Source organism: Vulpes vulpes, chromosome 1 (genome assembly GCF_048418805.1).
Source record: "Vulpes vulpes isolate BD-2025 chromosome 1, VulVul3, whole genome shotgun sequence".
In the NCBI taxonomy this organism is placed as follows: Eukaryota; Metazoa; Chordata; class Mammalia; order Carnivora; family Canidae; genus Vulpes; species Vulpes vulpes.
This window is the reverse complement of record NC_132780.1, coordinates 31,786,966-31,805,469: the sequence shown is the minus strand read 5'-3', so window position 1 is coordinate 31,805,469 and position 18,504 is coordinate 31,786,966. Positions and strand designations below refer to the sequence as shown.

General features: G+C 45.3%; 1 protein-coding gene across 4 annotated transcripts; it reads left to right on the top strand.

Annotated features, from left to right (window-relative positions):
* Positions 1 to 454: 454 nt before the first annotated feature.
* On the top strand, positions 455 to 7,446 carry DMRT2 (doublesex and mab-3 related transcription factor 2). 4 transcript variants are annotated; one of them, XM_072761841.1, is made up of 5 exons: positions 455 to 905; positions 1,671 to 2,293; positions 3,716 to 3,818; positions 5,447 to 5,527; positions 6,093 to 7,446. In XM_072761841.1, exons 2-4 carry the CDS (start codon positions 1,727 to 1,729, stop codon positions 5,500 to 5,502), a joined length of 726 nt encoding a protein of 241 aa, XP_072617942.1. In that variant the 5' UTR covers positions 455 to 905; positions 1,671 to 1,726; the 3' UTR covers positions 5,503 to 5,527; positions 6,093 to 7,446. The 4 variants fall into 4 exon arrangements, with proteins under 4 accessions (XP_072617942.1, XP_072617921.1, XP_072617930.1 ...); XM_072761820.1 differs by lacking the exon at positions 5,447 to 5,527 and having other exon boundaries at positions 469 to 905; XM_072761829.1 differs by lacking the exons at positions 455 to 905; positions 1,671 to 2,293; positions 5,447 to 5,527 and adding an exon at positions 2,736 to 3,455.
* Positions 7,447 to 18,504: the final 11,058 nt, after the last annotated feature.

The window sequence follows — 18,504 nt, the reverse complement described above, 5'->3', positions numbered from 1 at the left end:
CGGGACAGGCCTCACTTCTGCGCCCCACTCTGGGTTAATGATCGAGTCGCGGAAACACTGGAGATGCTGATAACGGAGACACGGACACCAGGCTTTCCGATCGCCGCCTTGACTGTCACCTTCTCTTGTGAACAAGGCGCTGCGTTAAGAGTGTGTGTGTGTGTGTGTGTGCTTTTTTTTTTTTTTTTTTTTTTTTGCCTGTTTCCCATAGTCCGCGAGATAACGGGCGACTCCACTCCAGCTGACGCCGTCACACTTCGGGCGTAACGTTGGGACCGACAACCCGGCTGCACCGAACGCCGCGCGGGAGGATTTTCCTGGAGGAGCCGCGCGGCGGGAGGGGCGCGAGGAGGCGGAGAGCGCCAGGCCGGCGCGCCTCGGCCAATCAGCGTGCACACCGCCTGACGACCGTCCAATGAGAGGGCGCGGAGCCCGGGGCCCCGAGCCCATAATACTAGGAAAGGGAGCAGAGGCCGGCTATTGCAGCAAGGGGCGCTGCGCCGCGCGCGGCTGCGTGCGCACGCCCCGAAAGCCCGAGATCTGAGCCAGGCCGGGGCGGCCCAACCTTCCCGCCCAGAGTGGGCCAGAGGAAGCCGAAAGCAGCTTCAGCGAGGTGAAGCGCTCGGGGCTGCCAAAGGACCGATTAGAACTTTGCAGAGCCCGGGATGTGCGGGGCGAGGCTGCTGAGGACTTGATTCGTCTTCTTCCACCCTGCTCCCCTACACCCCCCTACTCTCCCTCCCCCCATCCACTGGGCTCCAGGCCTCCAGCTGTCAGCCCCCGATTTCGTGGCAGGGTGTGGCGACCCCGATTTCTGTTTGCAAGCACAGCCAGCAGCCCGAGAGCCAGGTCCCAAGGCTGGATATCCTTTGCCTCGGCTGCTAGCCCGGGGCCTCAGAGTCTTGGTGAGTGCTGTGATGTTGCTCGGGGTGTCAGGGAGGGCAAAATCCCCCTTTCTTATCTTTTTTTTATTCTACTTGCACGTCTTGCTTGTAAAGGCAAACCATGCCCGTGTGTATACATATATACACGGAGACTGCGCAGCTCAAGGCCTGCACGGCTCCAGCGCAGTCGATGCTGGAAGGGCATCTGCAGCTGCATGCCCAGTGTCCTTGGGCTCTGAACAGAAGAACAGTTGTAGTTTCCGAGTTGGTTCTTTGCTGGGGCTGGGGCGGGGGGAGCATGGGAGGACCTTTCAAACAGGGGTCCTAGTGGTGGTGTAAGAGGATGCGAGGCGTTTGAGAGGCTTGGCTGGTACTTCGCTGAAGTCTGAAGGGCCTCTGTGATCTAAAGGACTCTCCCATCGACGTTTTCATATTCGTCATGGCCGTATAGTTGGGCATGGGGACGCCTGACAAGTGGCCCAGGCCGGCCTAGTTGGACACAGTACTTTTGCGTGCGAGATCAGGGCGCTCCCGGGGACGGGGACTTGTCCCGAGAGAGGTCTGTGGTTAAAGGTCGGGTGCTCACAGAGCACTTTGAATCCGTAGATAAAAACCTTGTTGGGCTGGGCACCTGGGGGGGGGGGGTGGGGGGCAAAGACACAGGAGAGGCGCTGTGGAGCGGAGGGAGGGCCAGGGGCGGTAGGCCGGGGGCCCTGGGCCGAAGGCGGGCCGGGGTCGGTGCCTGACCGCGTCGGTGCGTGTTGGGGTCTTCTCGTGTCTCCGCAGAGCGCACGGGGCCGAGCGCAGGCCGCAGCCGCCCAGAAGCGCACAGCGCCACGGCCATGGCCGAGCGGCCCGCGGCGGGCCCGGCGGCCGGGGACTGGGAGATCGACGTGGAGAGCCTGGAGCAGGAGGAGGACGGCCGCGGGCCGCCGCCGCCCACGCCCACGCCCACGCCGCCCGGGCCCAGCCCGCCGTCGGCCGACGGGGACGGCGAGGACGACGAGGACGAGGACGAGGACGACGACGCGGAGGACGAGGGCGACGGCCTGGAGGCGGGCGCGGGCGCGGGGGCGGGGGCGGCGGGCAGGCCGGAGCGGCCGCGGGGACCTCCGCGGGGGCCCGCGCCCGCGCCCCCGCCCGCGCCCGCGCCGCAGGCCTCGCCCGCGCCCGCGCCCGCCGGGCCCCCGGAGCGCGGCGCCAACGCGGGCGGCGGCGCGGAGCCGCGCAAGCTCAGCCGCACGCCCAAGTGCGCGCGCTGCCGCAACCACGGCGTGGTGTCCTGCCTCAAGGGCCACAAGCGCTTCTGCCGCTGGCGCGACTGCCAGTGCGCCAACTGCCTGCTGGTGGTGGAGCGCCAGCGCGTCATGGCCGCCCAGGTGGCGCTCCGGAGGCAGCAGGCCACCGAGGTGCGTGCCGCGGGCCCGGGAGGACGTGCCGCGGGCGGGCCGCGAGCCTGGGGAGTGGCGCGGGCTTGTGGGAAAGACCCAAAGCGCAGCACAGCACAGCACAGCACAGCACGTTCATCTGTTGGCGTTAACTTCGGCGGTGCTGGAGGAGGACGCGGCCGCCGCCGCCGCCGCCGCCGCCGCCGCGCGACCAGCGGGGGCCTGGAAAGGAACCGCGCGGCTGGAGGGGCGCGCCGAGCCGCGGCCGTCGCCAGGCAGGGCGTGCTGCCCATTTTACAGATGAGACCAAAGCGGCACGGGAAGTTAGGGGCCCGCGCCCGAGGTCCTGAAGGCAGAAGCTTCTGCCCTGAAAGCCGGCGGAGGCACCCCTGCTGCCTGGCACCGCGGCGGGGTGGGGGTGGGGGGGGCTCCAGCGGCGGGGAGACTAGGGTTTAATTTAAGGTGAAGCTCGTCTTCAACTCCGCATTTCAGGTTTCCGCGTGTTCCTGCGCAGGGAGGGCTCAGAGCAAGGGAGGCTGCGCGGGGGACCCCTCTCCCAGATCCAGGGCCTGGGAAGAGTTTTGCTTTTGCTTTTTGGCGAGGAGGGACCGGGGAGTGGATCGCCGCACACAGGAGGCGGTGACCCCACTGCACTAGCTTCCCAGGGCCGCCGCGGGGAGAGCGGAGAGCGCGCGGCACGTCCCGGGTGGCCTTGGCCCTGGGCTGGGCCCCCGCCTGCTGGGTGCATTTCACCGGGGTCTCCTGGGCTGGACTCTGGGCACAGAAACGCTCGGGATACCACCGACCTGGTGGTGACGGAGGGAGGGAAGTCGGGTTTCCCCTAGTCCCCCGTCCAGGCGGCCTTGAGGGTTTTGTCTTCCCGAATGCCAGGCTCCCGGTGTTTAGGGCGAGACTTGGGAGAATTTGTGAGAGGGGTACTCCCAAACCTCTCCCCCAACTCCCTGCACCCCATCGCACCTGCCCTGCAGGAGGAGAAACCAGCTCCACCTCACTGCACAATGGCAGACCCTGGCAGCTTTGGGTCTTCCTCTGGGTGCCTGGGACACAGCTGCCCCCTCCCCCTCCCCAAGCTGTCCTTCAGAGCCTGGCTTTTTTGGTCTCCATTGTGGATTTACCCTCCTGTGGGATGCCCCCTAACTTCTGGCTGCGGGATGAATCTGGGGTGAGTTTAGCAAAGCGGCCTCAGAAAAAAATCTGCCCCACTCCCCATCCATCGACTGAAGTTGGTGGCTTCAGACAGAGCTTCTAGCTTGTAGCCCTGGAATTAAGGGGTGCTGATGTAAACTTGCTTAGAATCATTTTTACATGGGATGGGAAAATAAATACATTTAGTGGGGGAGGGTTGCTGACACCCCTTCTTACTCCCTTCCGGTCCCATGATTTCTTTAAGGGCCTTGTTGACTATGTTTCTTCTGTTTACAGGACAAGAAGGGGCTTTCTGGGAAGCAGAATAATTTCGAGCGCAAAGCTGTGTATCAGAGGCAAGTCAGGGCACCCAGTTTGCTGGCCAAAAGCATTTTAGAAGGTAAAGCAATGCAGAATTACCCTTCAGCCTTTTAAACCGAGTTCTAAGGGATTCCCATTATTCACACATATGGCATTTTTATTAACCTGTGGAGGAGCAATTTGAGGGGAGGGTGCTTTTTATTAGGAAGTTTTGCTCTAGGGAGGCAGTCAGGATGTAGAAAAGTGGATCTCACATACCTCCTGAGGTTTTCATCAGCGATACTTTTGCTGTCTGCTCCATAGCTGGTGTCTGCTTCATAGTTAAAGGGGTTAACATGGCGTGCGTTTGCAATTTGCCCTACCATGAGGGATGTGCAAAGATCCACTGCCACCTGATTATGGAGTGAGGAAGGAAATGAATTTAAAAAAAAATTCTTTGGTTGTAGCTGGAGCTAGAGTAAGTCCAGTGAGGAGGTGAACTTCTCATCTGGCTGATCCAGTCTCTAATACCACTCCTTTTCATGACACCTTATTCCTCCCTGGATTAGCTACATGATTACGGTTATTCCACACCTCACTTTACCATTTCTGACAGTCAAGATTGTGGAATGTGGGAGAGGTTTTATGTCACTCGAGAGACGTGGAGGTTGAAGTTGAACTTTACCAGCGTGAATTTTGTCTCTCTACCACGTTTTCACGTTCTCTAAAGCCTAAAGATACATTAATTTTTCTTAAATTGTTGCTAATGTTTAAAACCACCTCTGTTTGGGTTTGAAATTTATTTATTGATCTGATAAATAATATATTGATTGCCTTTCACCACTTTAATAAAGGAAGGCTTATATTTATTCTAATCGCTGTCTCTTCAAAAGATTCAGGTTGAAAAGCAGGTTTTTTTTTTTTTTTTTAAGATAGTTGAATTCGTTTTTTTCTTTATATGGCTTCTGAATGGAGTTGGTTCTACACAGGCTTTAAAGTTTGTTCGCGTCTTACCCTGTACTGTATGCTTCTGACCTTAGAATGGTTTCTCATGCATTAAAAACGAATTTGTTTGCAAACTGGGTAAACAGATTTATAGCCATAGGGACCACACGGAGAAATTGAAGTGGTGCCAAAGCAACTTGAGGAGTGGGAGGGCCAAATGGAATAGTAAATTCAAGTAAATAACTTCCTGGCAAAACGTACGGTAGAGATGGAAACATTAATTTTCAAATTTTATTTTATTTGCAAATGAGGACCATGGGTTTGTCACTATGTAAACACAAACATCCCAATGGATCCTTCAAACAAATTTGAGAGCAGCCAGTGCATGGGGTTAGTGAAATAATCAAAGTATTTTATGTTGCCAGGAATTCTATTTATGTTATGCTAATCTTCGTTTTTTTAAAAAAACTTTGTCCTTATCCATAAAATGTGCAGTGATTTTATATGCTAATGATTGCTCTTGGTACCTGGCCAACATGATGAGAACTTGGGAAAAATGTTTTAGATCAGTTATTTTCAATACAGCTGTCGATCTCTTTTCTCCTGGTTCACTTTTTGTTTGTTTGTTTCTACTGCCGGCCTGGGGGAGGGGCTTGGTTAAATCACTGCAGAGTCTGTTTGACTGGTTAACAGCTCTTTTCAATTTTCTGTGTTTCTGTGTTTCCTTAAGTCTCTTCTCTTTTTCTCCCCACTAATCTGCTGTAACTTTCTCTTTTTCCCTAGTTCTCCTTGGATTATTCTACACCTGTAACAATGTGTACATAATGAACCATCTTTAGAAAATAACAGTGCCATCAGCTTTAGGTATAGAGATCTTTTTTTTTTTTTTTAAAGATTTTATTTATTTATTCATGAGAGACCCACACACAGAGAGGCAGAGACACAGACAGAAGGAGAAGCAGGCTCCCTGTGGGGGAGACGGATGCAGGACTTGATCCCAGGACCCCAGGATCACAATCTGAGCCAAAGCCACCCAGGTGCCCCGAGATCTTTTTTAATAATGGAAAAAGATGATACGGATAGTAAGAAAGTGTTGATTGAAGCAAGATGAGCAGACTTGTCTCTTACTATAGGAGGCTGGGAAGTATGTTACAGTTTCAGCCAGTGAAGTGCCTTTGAAGGTAAATAAACAAACCTGTAAGAGCAAAACAACAATAACCAAAAGTTACAACAGGGCTCACCTGCTCCCCAAAGAGAATGATTTTAAATTGAGCCTACACTTTTGCTTTCTGTATAAAATATTAATGTTTTAGAATGGTAAATTGTTCTTGTTCTGCCAATTTGCAGTGTTTCTGTTACCTTCTGAATTTCCAGAGTTGTCTCCCCTCCATGTTAATCTCTTTTCCTGTGCAATACTTGCTTGTTTTAGGCTACCGCCCCATTCCAGCAGACACTTACGTGGGAGGGAGCTTACCCCTACCTCCCCCAGTAAGTGACCGGATGAGGAAAAGGCGAGCCTTTGCTGATAAAGAGCTGGAGAACATTATGCTGGAGAGAGAATATAAAGAGAGGGAGATGCTGGAAGCATCCCAAGCTGCTGCCTTGTTCCTGCCCAATCGCATGGTGCACGGACCTGAATATAACTCCTACAAAAGTGCCTATAGCCCCACGCCAGTGGAACCGCCAAACAAAGACTTCTGCAATCTTTTGCCCACCTGCCTTGATCTCACCATGCAGTATTCGGGGTCTGGGAATATGGAACTCATCTCTTCCAATGTTAGTGTGGCTACGACGTACAGACAGTATCCTTTTTCCTCGAGATTCTTGGTTTGGCCCAAGTGTGGCCCCATCAGCGACACCCTCCTCTATCAGCAGTGCCTGCTAAACACCACCACCTCGGTCCAGGCCCTGAAGCCTGGGGCCAGCTGGGACCTGAAGGGAGTACGAGTCCAGGAGGGTCTTGTTGCTGAACACGACATCATGCCACCCAAACTAGAAGCCTCGCTGGTGCTGCCTCAAGCTCCGGAGGTCCAGACCTCGAGAAGTGACCTTCAGGGTCACCAGGCCATCCCCGAGAGGTCTGCTTTCTCCCCACCCAGACGGAATTTCTCTGCCGTTGACACGGACCCCCTGGCAGCTCAAGGGCATATCTTAACCAGGATCAGCAAAGAAAGCACCAGGCACCCTCTGCCACTTAAACATAATCCATTCCACTCATTATTCCAGCAAACTCTTAATGACAAATCAGGTCCCGAGTTGAAAACACCATTTGTCAAAGAGGCCTTTGAAGAGGCCCCTAAGAAACACAGAGAATGTTTAGTCAAGGAGAACCAGAAGTACACATTTACAATAGACAGATACGCCAAAGATCTTTTCGTAGCCAAACAAGTTGGAACAAAACTCTCTGTGAATGAACCACTGTCATTTTCTGTTGAGTCGATTCTTAAGAGGCCTTCATCTGCCATCACTCATGTTTCTCAGTGAAAGGCTGCTTGCACGGAAAGCTGGATTTTCTGCGATCTCAGAGGGTTCTTACCCATTGCTAGTTTTTTTTTTTTTTTTTTTTAAGAAAAAGCTAAGGTGTTTGTGTAAAGAAATTTCTAATGTAAATGGTGATGATCTAAAAAAATGATATCTGTTCATATGCATGTACCTTTTCTCACCACATAAATATATTTAAATGTAAAGGTGGATATTGCTTATGTGCAGACTGTAAAGTTCCATGCTTTACACAGCATTTCAAAAAGCAATAAAGTTGACACTGTCTTCTCAAAGACCCAATATTTGCAGAAGTACCTAGTTGTCTTTGTCTAGATGAAACACTAGTATCCATAAAGTATGTGCCTATTCTTCTGTGGTGCTTTATATTTTCAAGTGCTCTTAATGGTCACTGGGGGCCACGGGATATAGTTGGTTTTGCATTTTAGAGGGCGTGTGCACTTAGCTATATGAGACTGAGGCAAAAGTAGCTTTAAGAAGAACACAGCACAGATTTGCATGTCTATAGAATCGTGATTTTACATGGTTGGACAAAGTGGAATTAATTTGCGGGAAAGCCAAGTTTAAGATCTTATTTATATGATGACCTGAGTTCTTGGGATGGATGTCTTTTGGCTGAGTCCTGGTTTCCTTTCCTGATAGGATATGTATTTGGAGCCTCCAGCTTCCTTTCTAGATTGAACTTGCTATGATTTCTAGGTTGCTAGGGGTCACAGAGCAGGTTCCCTTGTCAGGTGCAGTCGGTGAAGCCCTCTCAGCTCTGTTATTTCACTGTTTCCTAAGGACTGGTGACAGGTATTGAGAGGCAGGCACAGTCGTGACCCACTGGTCCCCAGGTATCAGCTGGAGGCTCCCACATCATCTCCAGTGCCAAAGGCTTAAAAAAAAATTCACTATTCAAATTGCTTCAGCTGACAGTAACCGAAGCCTGCAGATGTTTATCACAGCATGAGCCTCAGGAGTCTTAACCATGTCCTCCCTATCCCCTCATTTTTGATTCTTTATTACCCTCTAGTTTTGCTCAATAAAATGTTAATAACTATTGTTCTATAGGTTTGATAAAATGAGAGTAAGACATTTATGAGAGTATTCAGTTTATCTCTGGAGACCTCATCTGTGAACTCCAGATGAAATTCTAAGATGCCACAGTCATTTCGACCCAGAAAACCAAGAGCCAAATATCCTACCTTTAGTTTTGTGATGGAGTGAGTTGTTACTTCCAATTCTCCCCTTACTTAGGGAACAAAACTGCTCGTCGGGCATGTGGAATGTGCCAAGAAGCTTGGCAGCCTTAAAGAGTTTCTTTCTTGCTCTGGAAAACATTTAAAATTACTTAAAAATGATTTTGCTACTGATGAGCTCATGTAAACCTCCAGGGTTTCTCTGAATTGTGACTTAAAATTAGAATCGATTTCAAAAACAACAAGCCAAACCGTAAGATTGATTTCCAGTTTGTGCTTGTAAAAGAATACTTGGTTTGATTGAGTCAAATTTACTTATTTTTACTATTGCAAAAGCCAGAGCAAATGGAAGTTTGCCAGAGGGAAAGAAAATGAAAGAGGGCAGAGCTCCCAATGACGGAGATTATTATCACGGAGTGGAAGTATGTTTTCCAGCGACAGATGCCGTGGTGTCAGAGACAGAACCTCACTCCAGTCACCCCTCCTGCTCCTCCAATCATCTTTGCTTTATCTACAGAGTTGTTAACTTTTGTCTTCCTATCAGGGATTTATTTTTTGTGCCCAGTGTTAAGTGTAAACTTCGCATTCAACCGGACTACCACCAAGGTAATGGGGGAGACACATCGGAAGAAACCCATGGGAAAAAATCTCAAGAGGAAGAAAAATCCCTAAGGAGCAGGCCTTCTCACTCAAACATGGATTTTCTCTCTTTCTTACTCTATTTGAATATTTTGAATACTTAAAATGGTCAATTTTTTTCTCTTTTGTATTCAGTGAATATTTGGGGACATCATTTTTTTGTTAAAGATTTTATTTATTTATTCATGAGAGACACAGAGAGAGAGAGGCAGAGACACAGGCAGAGGAAGAAGCAGGCTCCATGCAGGGAGCCCGAAGTGTGACTCTATCCTGTGTCTCCAGGATCACGCCCCAGGGCCAAAGGTGGTGCTAAATCGCTGAGCCACCTGGGCTGCCCTGTCTTCTACCATTTTAGTCTCATTCAATGAATCCAGTTGACTGTGGCTATTAGTGCTTTTTCTCACATTACCAGTGGCCACATTTTTTTCCCCTCAGTGGCCACATTTTTAAAAAAGATTTATCTTTTATTTGAGACAGAGAGAGAGAGAACCGGCATGTGAAGGGGGGGTGGGCAGAAGGAGAGGAGAGTAAGACATTCCCTGCTGAGTACGAGCCCTCTGCAGGCACAGGGCACTCCAACTCAAGGAGAGGCTCAACTCTGGGCTCTGTTTCAGGCTCCATCCCAGGACTCCTGAGAACAAGGCCTGAGTCAAAATCGAGAGTCGGATGCATAATTGACTGAGCCACCCAGGTGCCCCACTGGTGACCAGAATTTTATTGTTCTTGAACATATATATATAAGGGTCAGTACTTAATATAATGATTATTATATTATACATTAGTTCTATAATGATGAGTTCTTGGGATTTCAAACCTACCATCGGCTGTTCAGTGAGAGATTTGTGCTTGGCTTTTCGCTTCTTTTCATCATTGCACTTCTGTCAAAGCTACTATCCGATTCTGTAGAATCTTCAAAGAACACTGTCATCGACATTAAATCAAATGTGTGGTTCAGTGTAAGCATTTTCTATGTTCAAGGCAATACATGGATTTGGCTTTAATTATTTTGAAGAATGTAAAGGAGAATAAAACATGGATCTCTTCCTTGATTCAACTCACGATAAAAAATGCAGCTTTAGGGACAAATTTTCCTTCCATCTCAACTGGTCAAACCTTTTTTTTTTTTTTTTTTGGCTGAGTTTGCAGTTATGGATAGTTTACAACAGTGCTTGCCAAACTTGGATAGTCAGTCACTCGGGATTCTTGATAAATACAGTTTCTGATTTTCTATAGGTCTGGGGAAGGGCCTGAGATTCTGCTTTTCCAAAAATCCCCAGGGGATACTGGTGTTGCTGGTCTCTTTGACTTTGAGTAGTAAATGTTTACATTTCTGTGATTTCAATGCACATTTAATATATTCTGTGGATTTTGAATTCTAATGCAATGGAGTTATAAATAATTTAATATACGTGAATAATTTAAAAAATTTCCCTCAAAACCTGCAGAATGTACAACATTAAGAGTGGATCATGGGAGAGGTTTCAGGAAACAGCGAGGGAGCAATGAGTGAGCTTGGACCTCCCAGACTGAGGGTGCTACTGGACCACCCAGTCTCTGAGAGCAACGGGGGACCATGGAGTCACAGTTCAGCTAAGCCATCACCAGGATGGAGACCCTCTGGAGAGGAGGTCCTGGAGCCCTGAGACCATCAGAAGATGCTTAGGTGTTAAGCAGACTCCCAGCTTTCCCTTCACTTGGCATCCAAACTTCCATTGACACCAGACACTTCTATTACTTTTTTCTGTAATCCTAAACTCTAGGGCATATTTCTCAGTTTAATGATAATTTTCCTCACTGCTTTTTCCCATTTTCACTCATAGGGGATCCAAGATAACGCTTGAATTCCTATCGATAACCTTTCCAACACCATTGCTGGCGTTTCCCTGACCTTGTCTGTTCCAGTGTCTGTTCAGCTCCCCATTGAGTACAGCACCTAGGAATTTTAACCATATGTATTTTATTCTACTTGTGACAGCTTTTCCAGGACACAATCTTCTAATGTCTCATGGATCCACATAATCAAATTAAAATTTGTCCTGGTCTGTAAAAAAAAAAAAAAAAAAAAAGAAGAAGAAGAGTGGATCATGGGATACCTGGGTGGCTCAGTGTTTGAGTGGCTGCCTTTGACTCAGGGCATGATCCCAGGGTCTGGGGGATCCTGTGGGGAGCCTGCTTCTGCCTCTGCCTGTGTCTCTGCCTCTCTGTCTCTCATGAATAAATACATTAAAAAAAAGTGGATTGTGGGATACCTGGGTAGCTCAGTGGTTGAGCATCTGCCTTCTGCTCTGGTTGTGATCCGGGGGTTGTGGGATCGAGTCCCCATCGGGCTCCCATGAGGGAGCCTGCTTCTCCCTCTGCCTATGTCTCTGTCTTTCTCTCGGTTTCTCATGAATGAATGAATGAATGAATGAATGAATGAATGAATGAATGAATAAATAAATAAATAAATAAAATTTTACAAAAAAAGAATGGATCATATTGTAAAATGGGCTTGGTGATGATGAAGTGTCACTAGAGATTTGTTAGTTTTAATACATGTACCACTCTGGTGGGAGATTTGTAAATGGGAGAGGCTATGCCTGTGTTGGGGTTGGTGGGGGGGGACTATGGGAAATCAGTGTACCTTTCTCTTAATTTTGCCCTGAATGTAAAACTATTCTAAAAAAAAAAAATAAAGGCAACTGAAAGAAAATCTTTTTAACCCTTTGGTGGCAGAAAAAAGTAGGACAAGACCTAGGCATAGTCGTAAAGTAGACAAATTGCTTTCCTCTCTTTTTTCAAAATTAGAAGATCTTTGGTTTGGTTTACAAAAATATTTTTGACTGTGGTAAAATACACATCGCATAAAATTTACCATTGTAACCATTTTTAAGGGTACAGTTCATTGATATTAAATATATTTACACTGTTGTGCAACCATCACCATCATCCATCTCCAGAACTCTTTATCTTGCAAAACTGAAACTCTGTACCCATTACACAATACTCCCCTCCACCTCCTGGAAACCATCATTCAATTTTCTGTCTCTATGAATTTGAAGATTTCTTTTTTTTTTTTTGTTTAATTCATGAGAGACACACAGAGGCAGAGACATAGGCAGAGGGAGAAGCAGGCTCCCTGTGGGGGAGCCCGATGGGGACTCGATCCCACAACCCCTGGATCCCAGCCAGAGCGGACTTGATTTCAGGACCCCAGGATCACTGAGCCACCCAGGTGCCCTGAATTTGAGTATGTTAGGTACCTCATATTAAGTGGAACTATTCTGTATTTTTCCTTCTTAATGGGCTTATTTCACTTCATGGCTTGTTTATATTAGCATATGTCACAATTTCCTTCATTTTTAAGGTTTAATAATATTCCATTATGTGTCTATACCACATTCTGTTTATCCATTCATCTGTCGATGGCCACTTGGGTTGCTTCCATCTTTTGACTTTTGTGAATAGTGCTGCTGTGAACATGGGTGTGTAAATATCTCTTCACTCAGTCCTCACTTCCTGATTTTGCCTTCTTCCCATCTTCAGGAACTCAGTTTTTTTTCAAGTATACATCTTTCCCACACTAACCACCCCCCTCCCCTCAGTGTGTGGATCATCTCTACTCCTTACGAGGGCAACACCGACTCTTCCCAGAGGCTCCAATATCAGAAATGCACTCTTTGATGTGTTTTAAGTGAGTGTGTTATCACATCTTTTGCATTTAAAAAGCGTAATTCCAATTGTGGAATGAAGGACTTGTATCAACTTGTATAAAGAAACTTCCTGGAATTCCTTCTGCTGAGCCTTAGTAGTGCTAAAGAGCAAAGAAATGGCTAAGGATCAGGATGAAGAAATGGCTAAGGATTATCATCCATAATTCCCTGTAGGATGATGACATTACTTAGTATCAAGGCTGGGTTTTCATTTGGGAGTAGAATTCTTACCTACTTGATTTTACTTACTTTTGGATTAACTTTTTTGTTCCTATTCTAGGTCTGTAAATTCAGGCTTATTTCCTTCTAGGATCCAATTTGTAGGGCTGATAGTTCTTTAGATGGCTGCATCCTGAAATAATAAACTTTGGTCCACTTGTATGTATTTTAATAGTTGTACCAAGCTTTTATCATACTCTACCACCATTAGCTATTTTGGTTTTTAACTTGTTATATCTAAACATATTTAAAGATAGAGGTAGCTAGAAATAGATTGGCATTGGTGGGATGGTAAATGTGCATAATAATAATTAACATGTGTTTAGTGCCTGCTAAGTTACAGACCACATTCACACTTATTAACTCTTTTTTTCCTCGTTTAAATTCTGTATAGGATTGGCAAATGGCCATATAAAGAGTTTAATCTACATCTGTGTGTATGAACACAAATTTGGAGAATTTTTTCCCCAGTGTACAACATGAGTTGATGTGGTCTAATCTATTTTTTTAAAGATTTTTTAATATAAATGTTAATTGCATTTAAGTTTTAAAAAAGATTTTATCCATTTGTGTGTGTGTGTGTGTGTGTCTGAGAGAGAGAGAGAGAGAGAGAGAGAGAGAGGCAGAGACACAGGCAGAGGGAGAAGCAGGCTCCATGCAGGGAGCCCGATGTGGGACTCCATCCCGGGTCTCCAGGATCACGCCCTGGGCTGAAGGCAGGTGCTAAACCGCTGAGCCACCAGGGCTGCCCTGCATTTAATTTTTATATATGATAGATGTAATATATATTATATATATATATATATATATATAATACTTATATGACTGCCTTTATCTCTATGTAGCAATGTTTGGATGTCTATCCTAACTTCATAAGGTAACACACACACACACAGAGTTTCATGGAGTTGTGACAACAATTGAGATAAAGAACGAGAAAGAGAGTCTACTGGACAGGTGTACTTAATGGACAGCACCAGCTGTCAGATTTTCTGATCGACTGCAGTGTTCAGACCAAGGCCATGCTTTCCTGAGCTGCTTCCAGCAAATGACTGTAGAGTAAAGTTGCTAGAACGGAACAATTTCTGACCTGAAATGGTACCCCTCTAAAAGGCATCCTTGGCCAGGGGACTCCCTATCCAAGTATTTCATTATGGATGCTTAAGGAGCCTAAAAACTAGCACCTCTATTATATGCCTCGAGTTCAATTGAGAAATAAAACAAAAGAGGGCAGCCAGGGTGGCATAGGGGTTTAGCGCCGCCTTCGGCCTGGGGTGTGATCCTGGAGACCCAGGATCAAGTCCCACGTTGTGCTCCCTGCATGGAGCCTGCTTCTCCCTCTGCCTGTATCTCTGCCTCTCTCTTTCTCTGTCTCTGTCTCTTATGAATAAATAAATAAAATCTTAAAAAAATAAGACAAAAATGTTGGCATTTGAAGATTAGAATATACCTTACCTACCTTTAATACTGGTTATATTGAGAAGGACTTCTACCCAGGAGCAAGACAACTTCTTGAGTTGATCTTTAAAACTAACCTCTGGGATGGATCTCTAATACTAAGCTCCAGGATTAAGTAGAATTACCCACCCTAAGAAACAGTTAGCAGTGGTCCCCACATCTCCCCGACATGCGGAGAGTAACTCATTGTCTCTATTTCTTGCATGCAGGTTGAGTCTTGAAAGGAAGGGGAGAAGAACAGGCAGCTTTCCCAATCCCAAACTCCCCAATCAGGTAAGTTTTGCTCCCTCCACCTTTCGATTTAACATACATTTTATTATTATCTTCTTCATTTTCAGTTGCAGTCAATCCAAAGGCCACATAGCTTTAAGTTTGATCATTGCAATCAGAGTTTAAGTCATTGTTGAAACAAGCTAGGGGTTGGGTAATGGTGTGATTACTTCATATGTGCAACTAGATTAAAAACTATATGCGTTTTTAAGAACAAAAAAGAAAACAGGAGAAAAGACTTAATTTACCCCAGAGGAGACCCAGAACATTAAGTATAACATACTGGCAAGCATGGACGTATCATTTCACTAATGAAGACATCATTTGATATTGTTAAGTAGCGTGACCCAAAGGGTTTCTTCTCCTATCAACAGTTACCACATTTCCTTTATGGAGCATCATCATGAAAAGTTATCAAAGGAAGGTACCTGAGATGTTGTGAAGCTTTCAGGCTGAACTAATAGCATTTCCTTTCATGATAGGGTTGCTTGATACCAGAGAGGTATCAAGGGAATGCTGTAGGCCAAATGTATCTCATTTTAGCAAGGCATTTAACAAAATCTTTCATGGTAGGGAATTATGGATGGAAAACAATGAAGATGGATTTGTAGCTGTTTGAACAGCTACTTTCAAAAGGTATTGAGTAATAAATCAATTCCAATTTTTGGGAAAGTTTTTAGTCTTGTGACCCATGGGTCTTCTTGTTTTGGATCCTGGTTAGCAAATGAAAACATAAAAGGTATATTATCAATATGTAGAAGACACTGAAGTTGGGAGGTCTGACCACTATGTTAATGGCACAATTGGATTTATACTGGGAGTATACCTCAAATGGAAAAATCTTATATGTGACTTTTGAAAACATCTGTCATCCAATTATGAAACTGTATGTTGAGGGTGATTTGACTTGACATTAGTTTATGTGAAAACGATCTGGGAGTCATAGGGGATCACAAAGTTCAAAAGGAACCAAGAATGAGTCATGGCTGTAAGTAATTACTAATGCAAACTTGGATTCCATTGATAGAGTCTCCAGATCAAGGGGAAATGCTAACTATTGTGTATTCTTTCCCACCACTGCACCACCCTTGGTCAGATCACATTTGGGAATTATATATATTTTTAATTTTTTTTTTTGAGAGAGAGAACGAGCTAGTACACAAGCACAGGGGAAGAGGGGCACTGGGAAAGAGAAGCAGACTCCTCACTGAGCACAGAGCCCAAATGGGCCTCTATCCCAGGACCCTGAGATCATGACCTGAGCCAAAGTCAGATGATCAACTGACTGAGCCACCCCCCGCACCCCTGGGCATTATATTTTTAATGGGCACATCGATGGACTTGGTTCCACAGAAGAAGTAGAACAAAGAATGAGAATGGCAAAAGACGTTCACATCTTGTCTAACTATAGACAGTTAAGGACATTGAAGATGATGACCTGGAGAAGAGATAGTTTAAGAGAAAAGCAATTGATTTATGTCTTCATATTAAAGTATTTATTAATTAAGGTCCAGTGGGAGTCTCTAGAAGACGCAATCACAGCTAAGAGTATGTTGCAGGGAGTGAAATAAACCTTAATAAAAGGGAGACTATCTTTCAGTTTGAGTTGTCCATGAATGGACTGGTCTGTCTTATATTGAATGCATTTGGAGGATTTCATACAGGACACAGGAAGAGAAACCTTGCATTGAGCATGACATTGAATTAGCCAGCAGAGACTCTGCTTCATTTATCTTTGTGTCCCACATCCTACCACACAATTGAGTCAAGAACTGTTTGCTGAATGAGGAGAATGTTTTTCAATTCCAATAATTCCTGATTTTATGACAGATTTCCTGTGGAAGGATTACATGAAGTATTTTTTCTCTCCCACCAAACTCTTTTTTTAAAAAATATTTTATTTATTTATTCATGAGAGACAGAGACAGAGACAGAGAGAGAGAGAGAGAGAGAGGGAGAGAGAGGGGCAGAGACACAGGCAGAGGGAGAAGCAGGCTCCATGCAGGGAGCCCGACATGGGACTCGATCCCTGGTCTCCAGGATCAGGCCCTGGGCTGAAGGCGGCGCTAAACTGTTGAGCCACCCGGGCTGCCCATCTCCCACCAAACTGTTTAGAATATCCTACCACCAATTTGTTTTTTTAATTTAAAAGATGGCATGAAGATGCAACTCACTGAATATCTTAAATCAGACGTCATTGTGAATAAGAACATTGTACCTTTATTCCGTATAATTCCAATGTAAGTAATGAAATTTTAAGAAATATCTAGATTGGATAAATGCCCTAATTTAGTTGATTTTTTCCCATGTGGTATGTTTTGAGTCTTTTCTTTTCATTCCAAGAGACATTTTTTTTCATTCCAAGAGAGTGTTTTTTGATGTTGTATGACATGGAAAGTCTTATTACATATATAAGTGATATATTTGCTTTTGAATAAAATTAATTTTATATATGAAATCTTGGGATTAATTGGATTAATATTCTTGTCTGTATGATACAAATAATGAATTTCAAAAGTGTCTTCTCTGTTTCAGCTTCTTTAGTAACTGGTCAATTTTGATTGAAAATTATGTTCAATATAGTTAACAAAACCAAAAGGGATTTGAAATTATTGATTTAGATAAAGTGTGAGTCTATTCAAGCATAATAAAGTAGAAGTTCAGTTCTACTTGCTAATGTATGGATAGATCCATAAATCTGATTCTTTTATTTTTTTTTAAGATTTTATTTATTTATTAGAGAGAGAGTGTGTGAGAGAGAGAGAGCATGAGCAGGGAGGAGGGAGAAGCAGTCTCCCCACTGAGCAGGAAGCCCAATGTGGGGCACCATCCCAGGACTCTGGATCATGACCTGAGCCACAGGCAGACACTCAACTGACTGAGCCACCCAGGCACCCTGATTTTTTAAAGTTGGGTACTATTTTCTTTAGTTCAACAAACATTTACTAAACACGTACAATTGGGCTGGGTAATATTGAGCTCTAAGAGAGATGAGACAACTACAATACAGCTTTTCAAAAATTGATGATCTTGAGATTAATTTATATTACATTCACTAATTCTCTGTCCACTGTATTTTGTGAATGCAGGCAACTCTCCTGCTTCCCCACTTCCTCTATTCCCTCCTTGGAGACAGTCCATGGTTATTTCCTGTCATTTCAGGCATGGATTGTTTGGATGTGACTCAGCTCTGTAATTATTCTTCCTCTATTTTTTATTTTGATCAGAGTTTGTATACTAAGGAGTTCCCTGCAGGAAAAAGTGGGTTTGGCCTCCATTGCTCCCATTTGCTAAAAACTCCAGCTTGATGACAGTGGCCCTAAAATCAACAAAGGACATTCATTCTTCATTGTACACACTAACTTGTAATCCACAAGTCAGAAAGCACCCAGACGCTTGCTAGTAATGACGACTGTGCATAAAACACTGGCTAAGTCCCAGTGAGAAATAAACACAAAAAACCCAGCCCTGTCTTCTGAGATAATACATCTGAAGACTCAGGGTGGGCACCCAGCTGGTGGGTAAATGATAGAGCTATGTGACTGTGTGATTGTTTGTGGAATTTAATTCAGTTTAGCGAACATTTCCTGAGAATTTTCTGCATGCCAAATACATGCCAGATGCTGGATTCATGTGTTATTTAGGTTCTTTTAAGTAGGAAAAAAAATCCCCAAAACTCCAGAGGCCTCTTTATTTTGAAAAAAAAAAAAAACCAACAGTTTATTTTAAAGAGAGATAAAGACATAAGGAAGATGGGAATCTTGATACTCAGCAAGTCTCACAAAGACTGGAACATGGTCTAGGCACTGGAAGGTGGTTCAGCCTGGTAGAGCTGACTGACTTCCTTGTTGTTCCCTTGGCAGGTGAAGGCATGACCTATGGA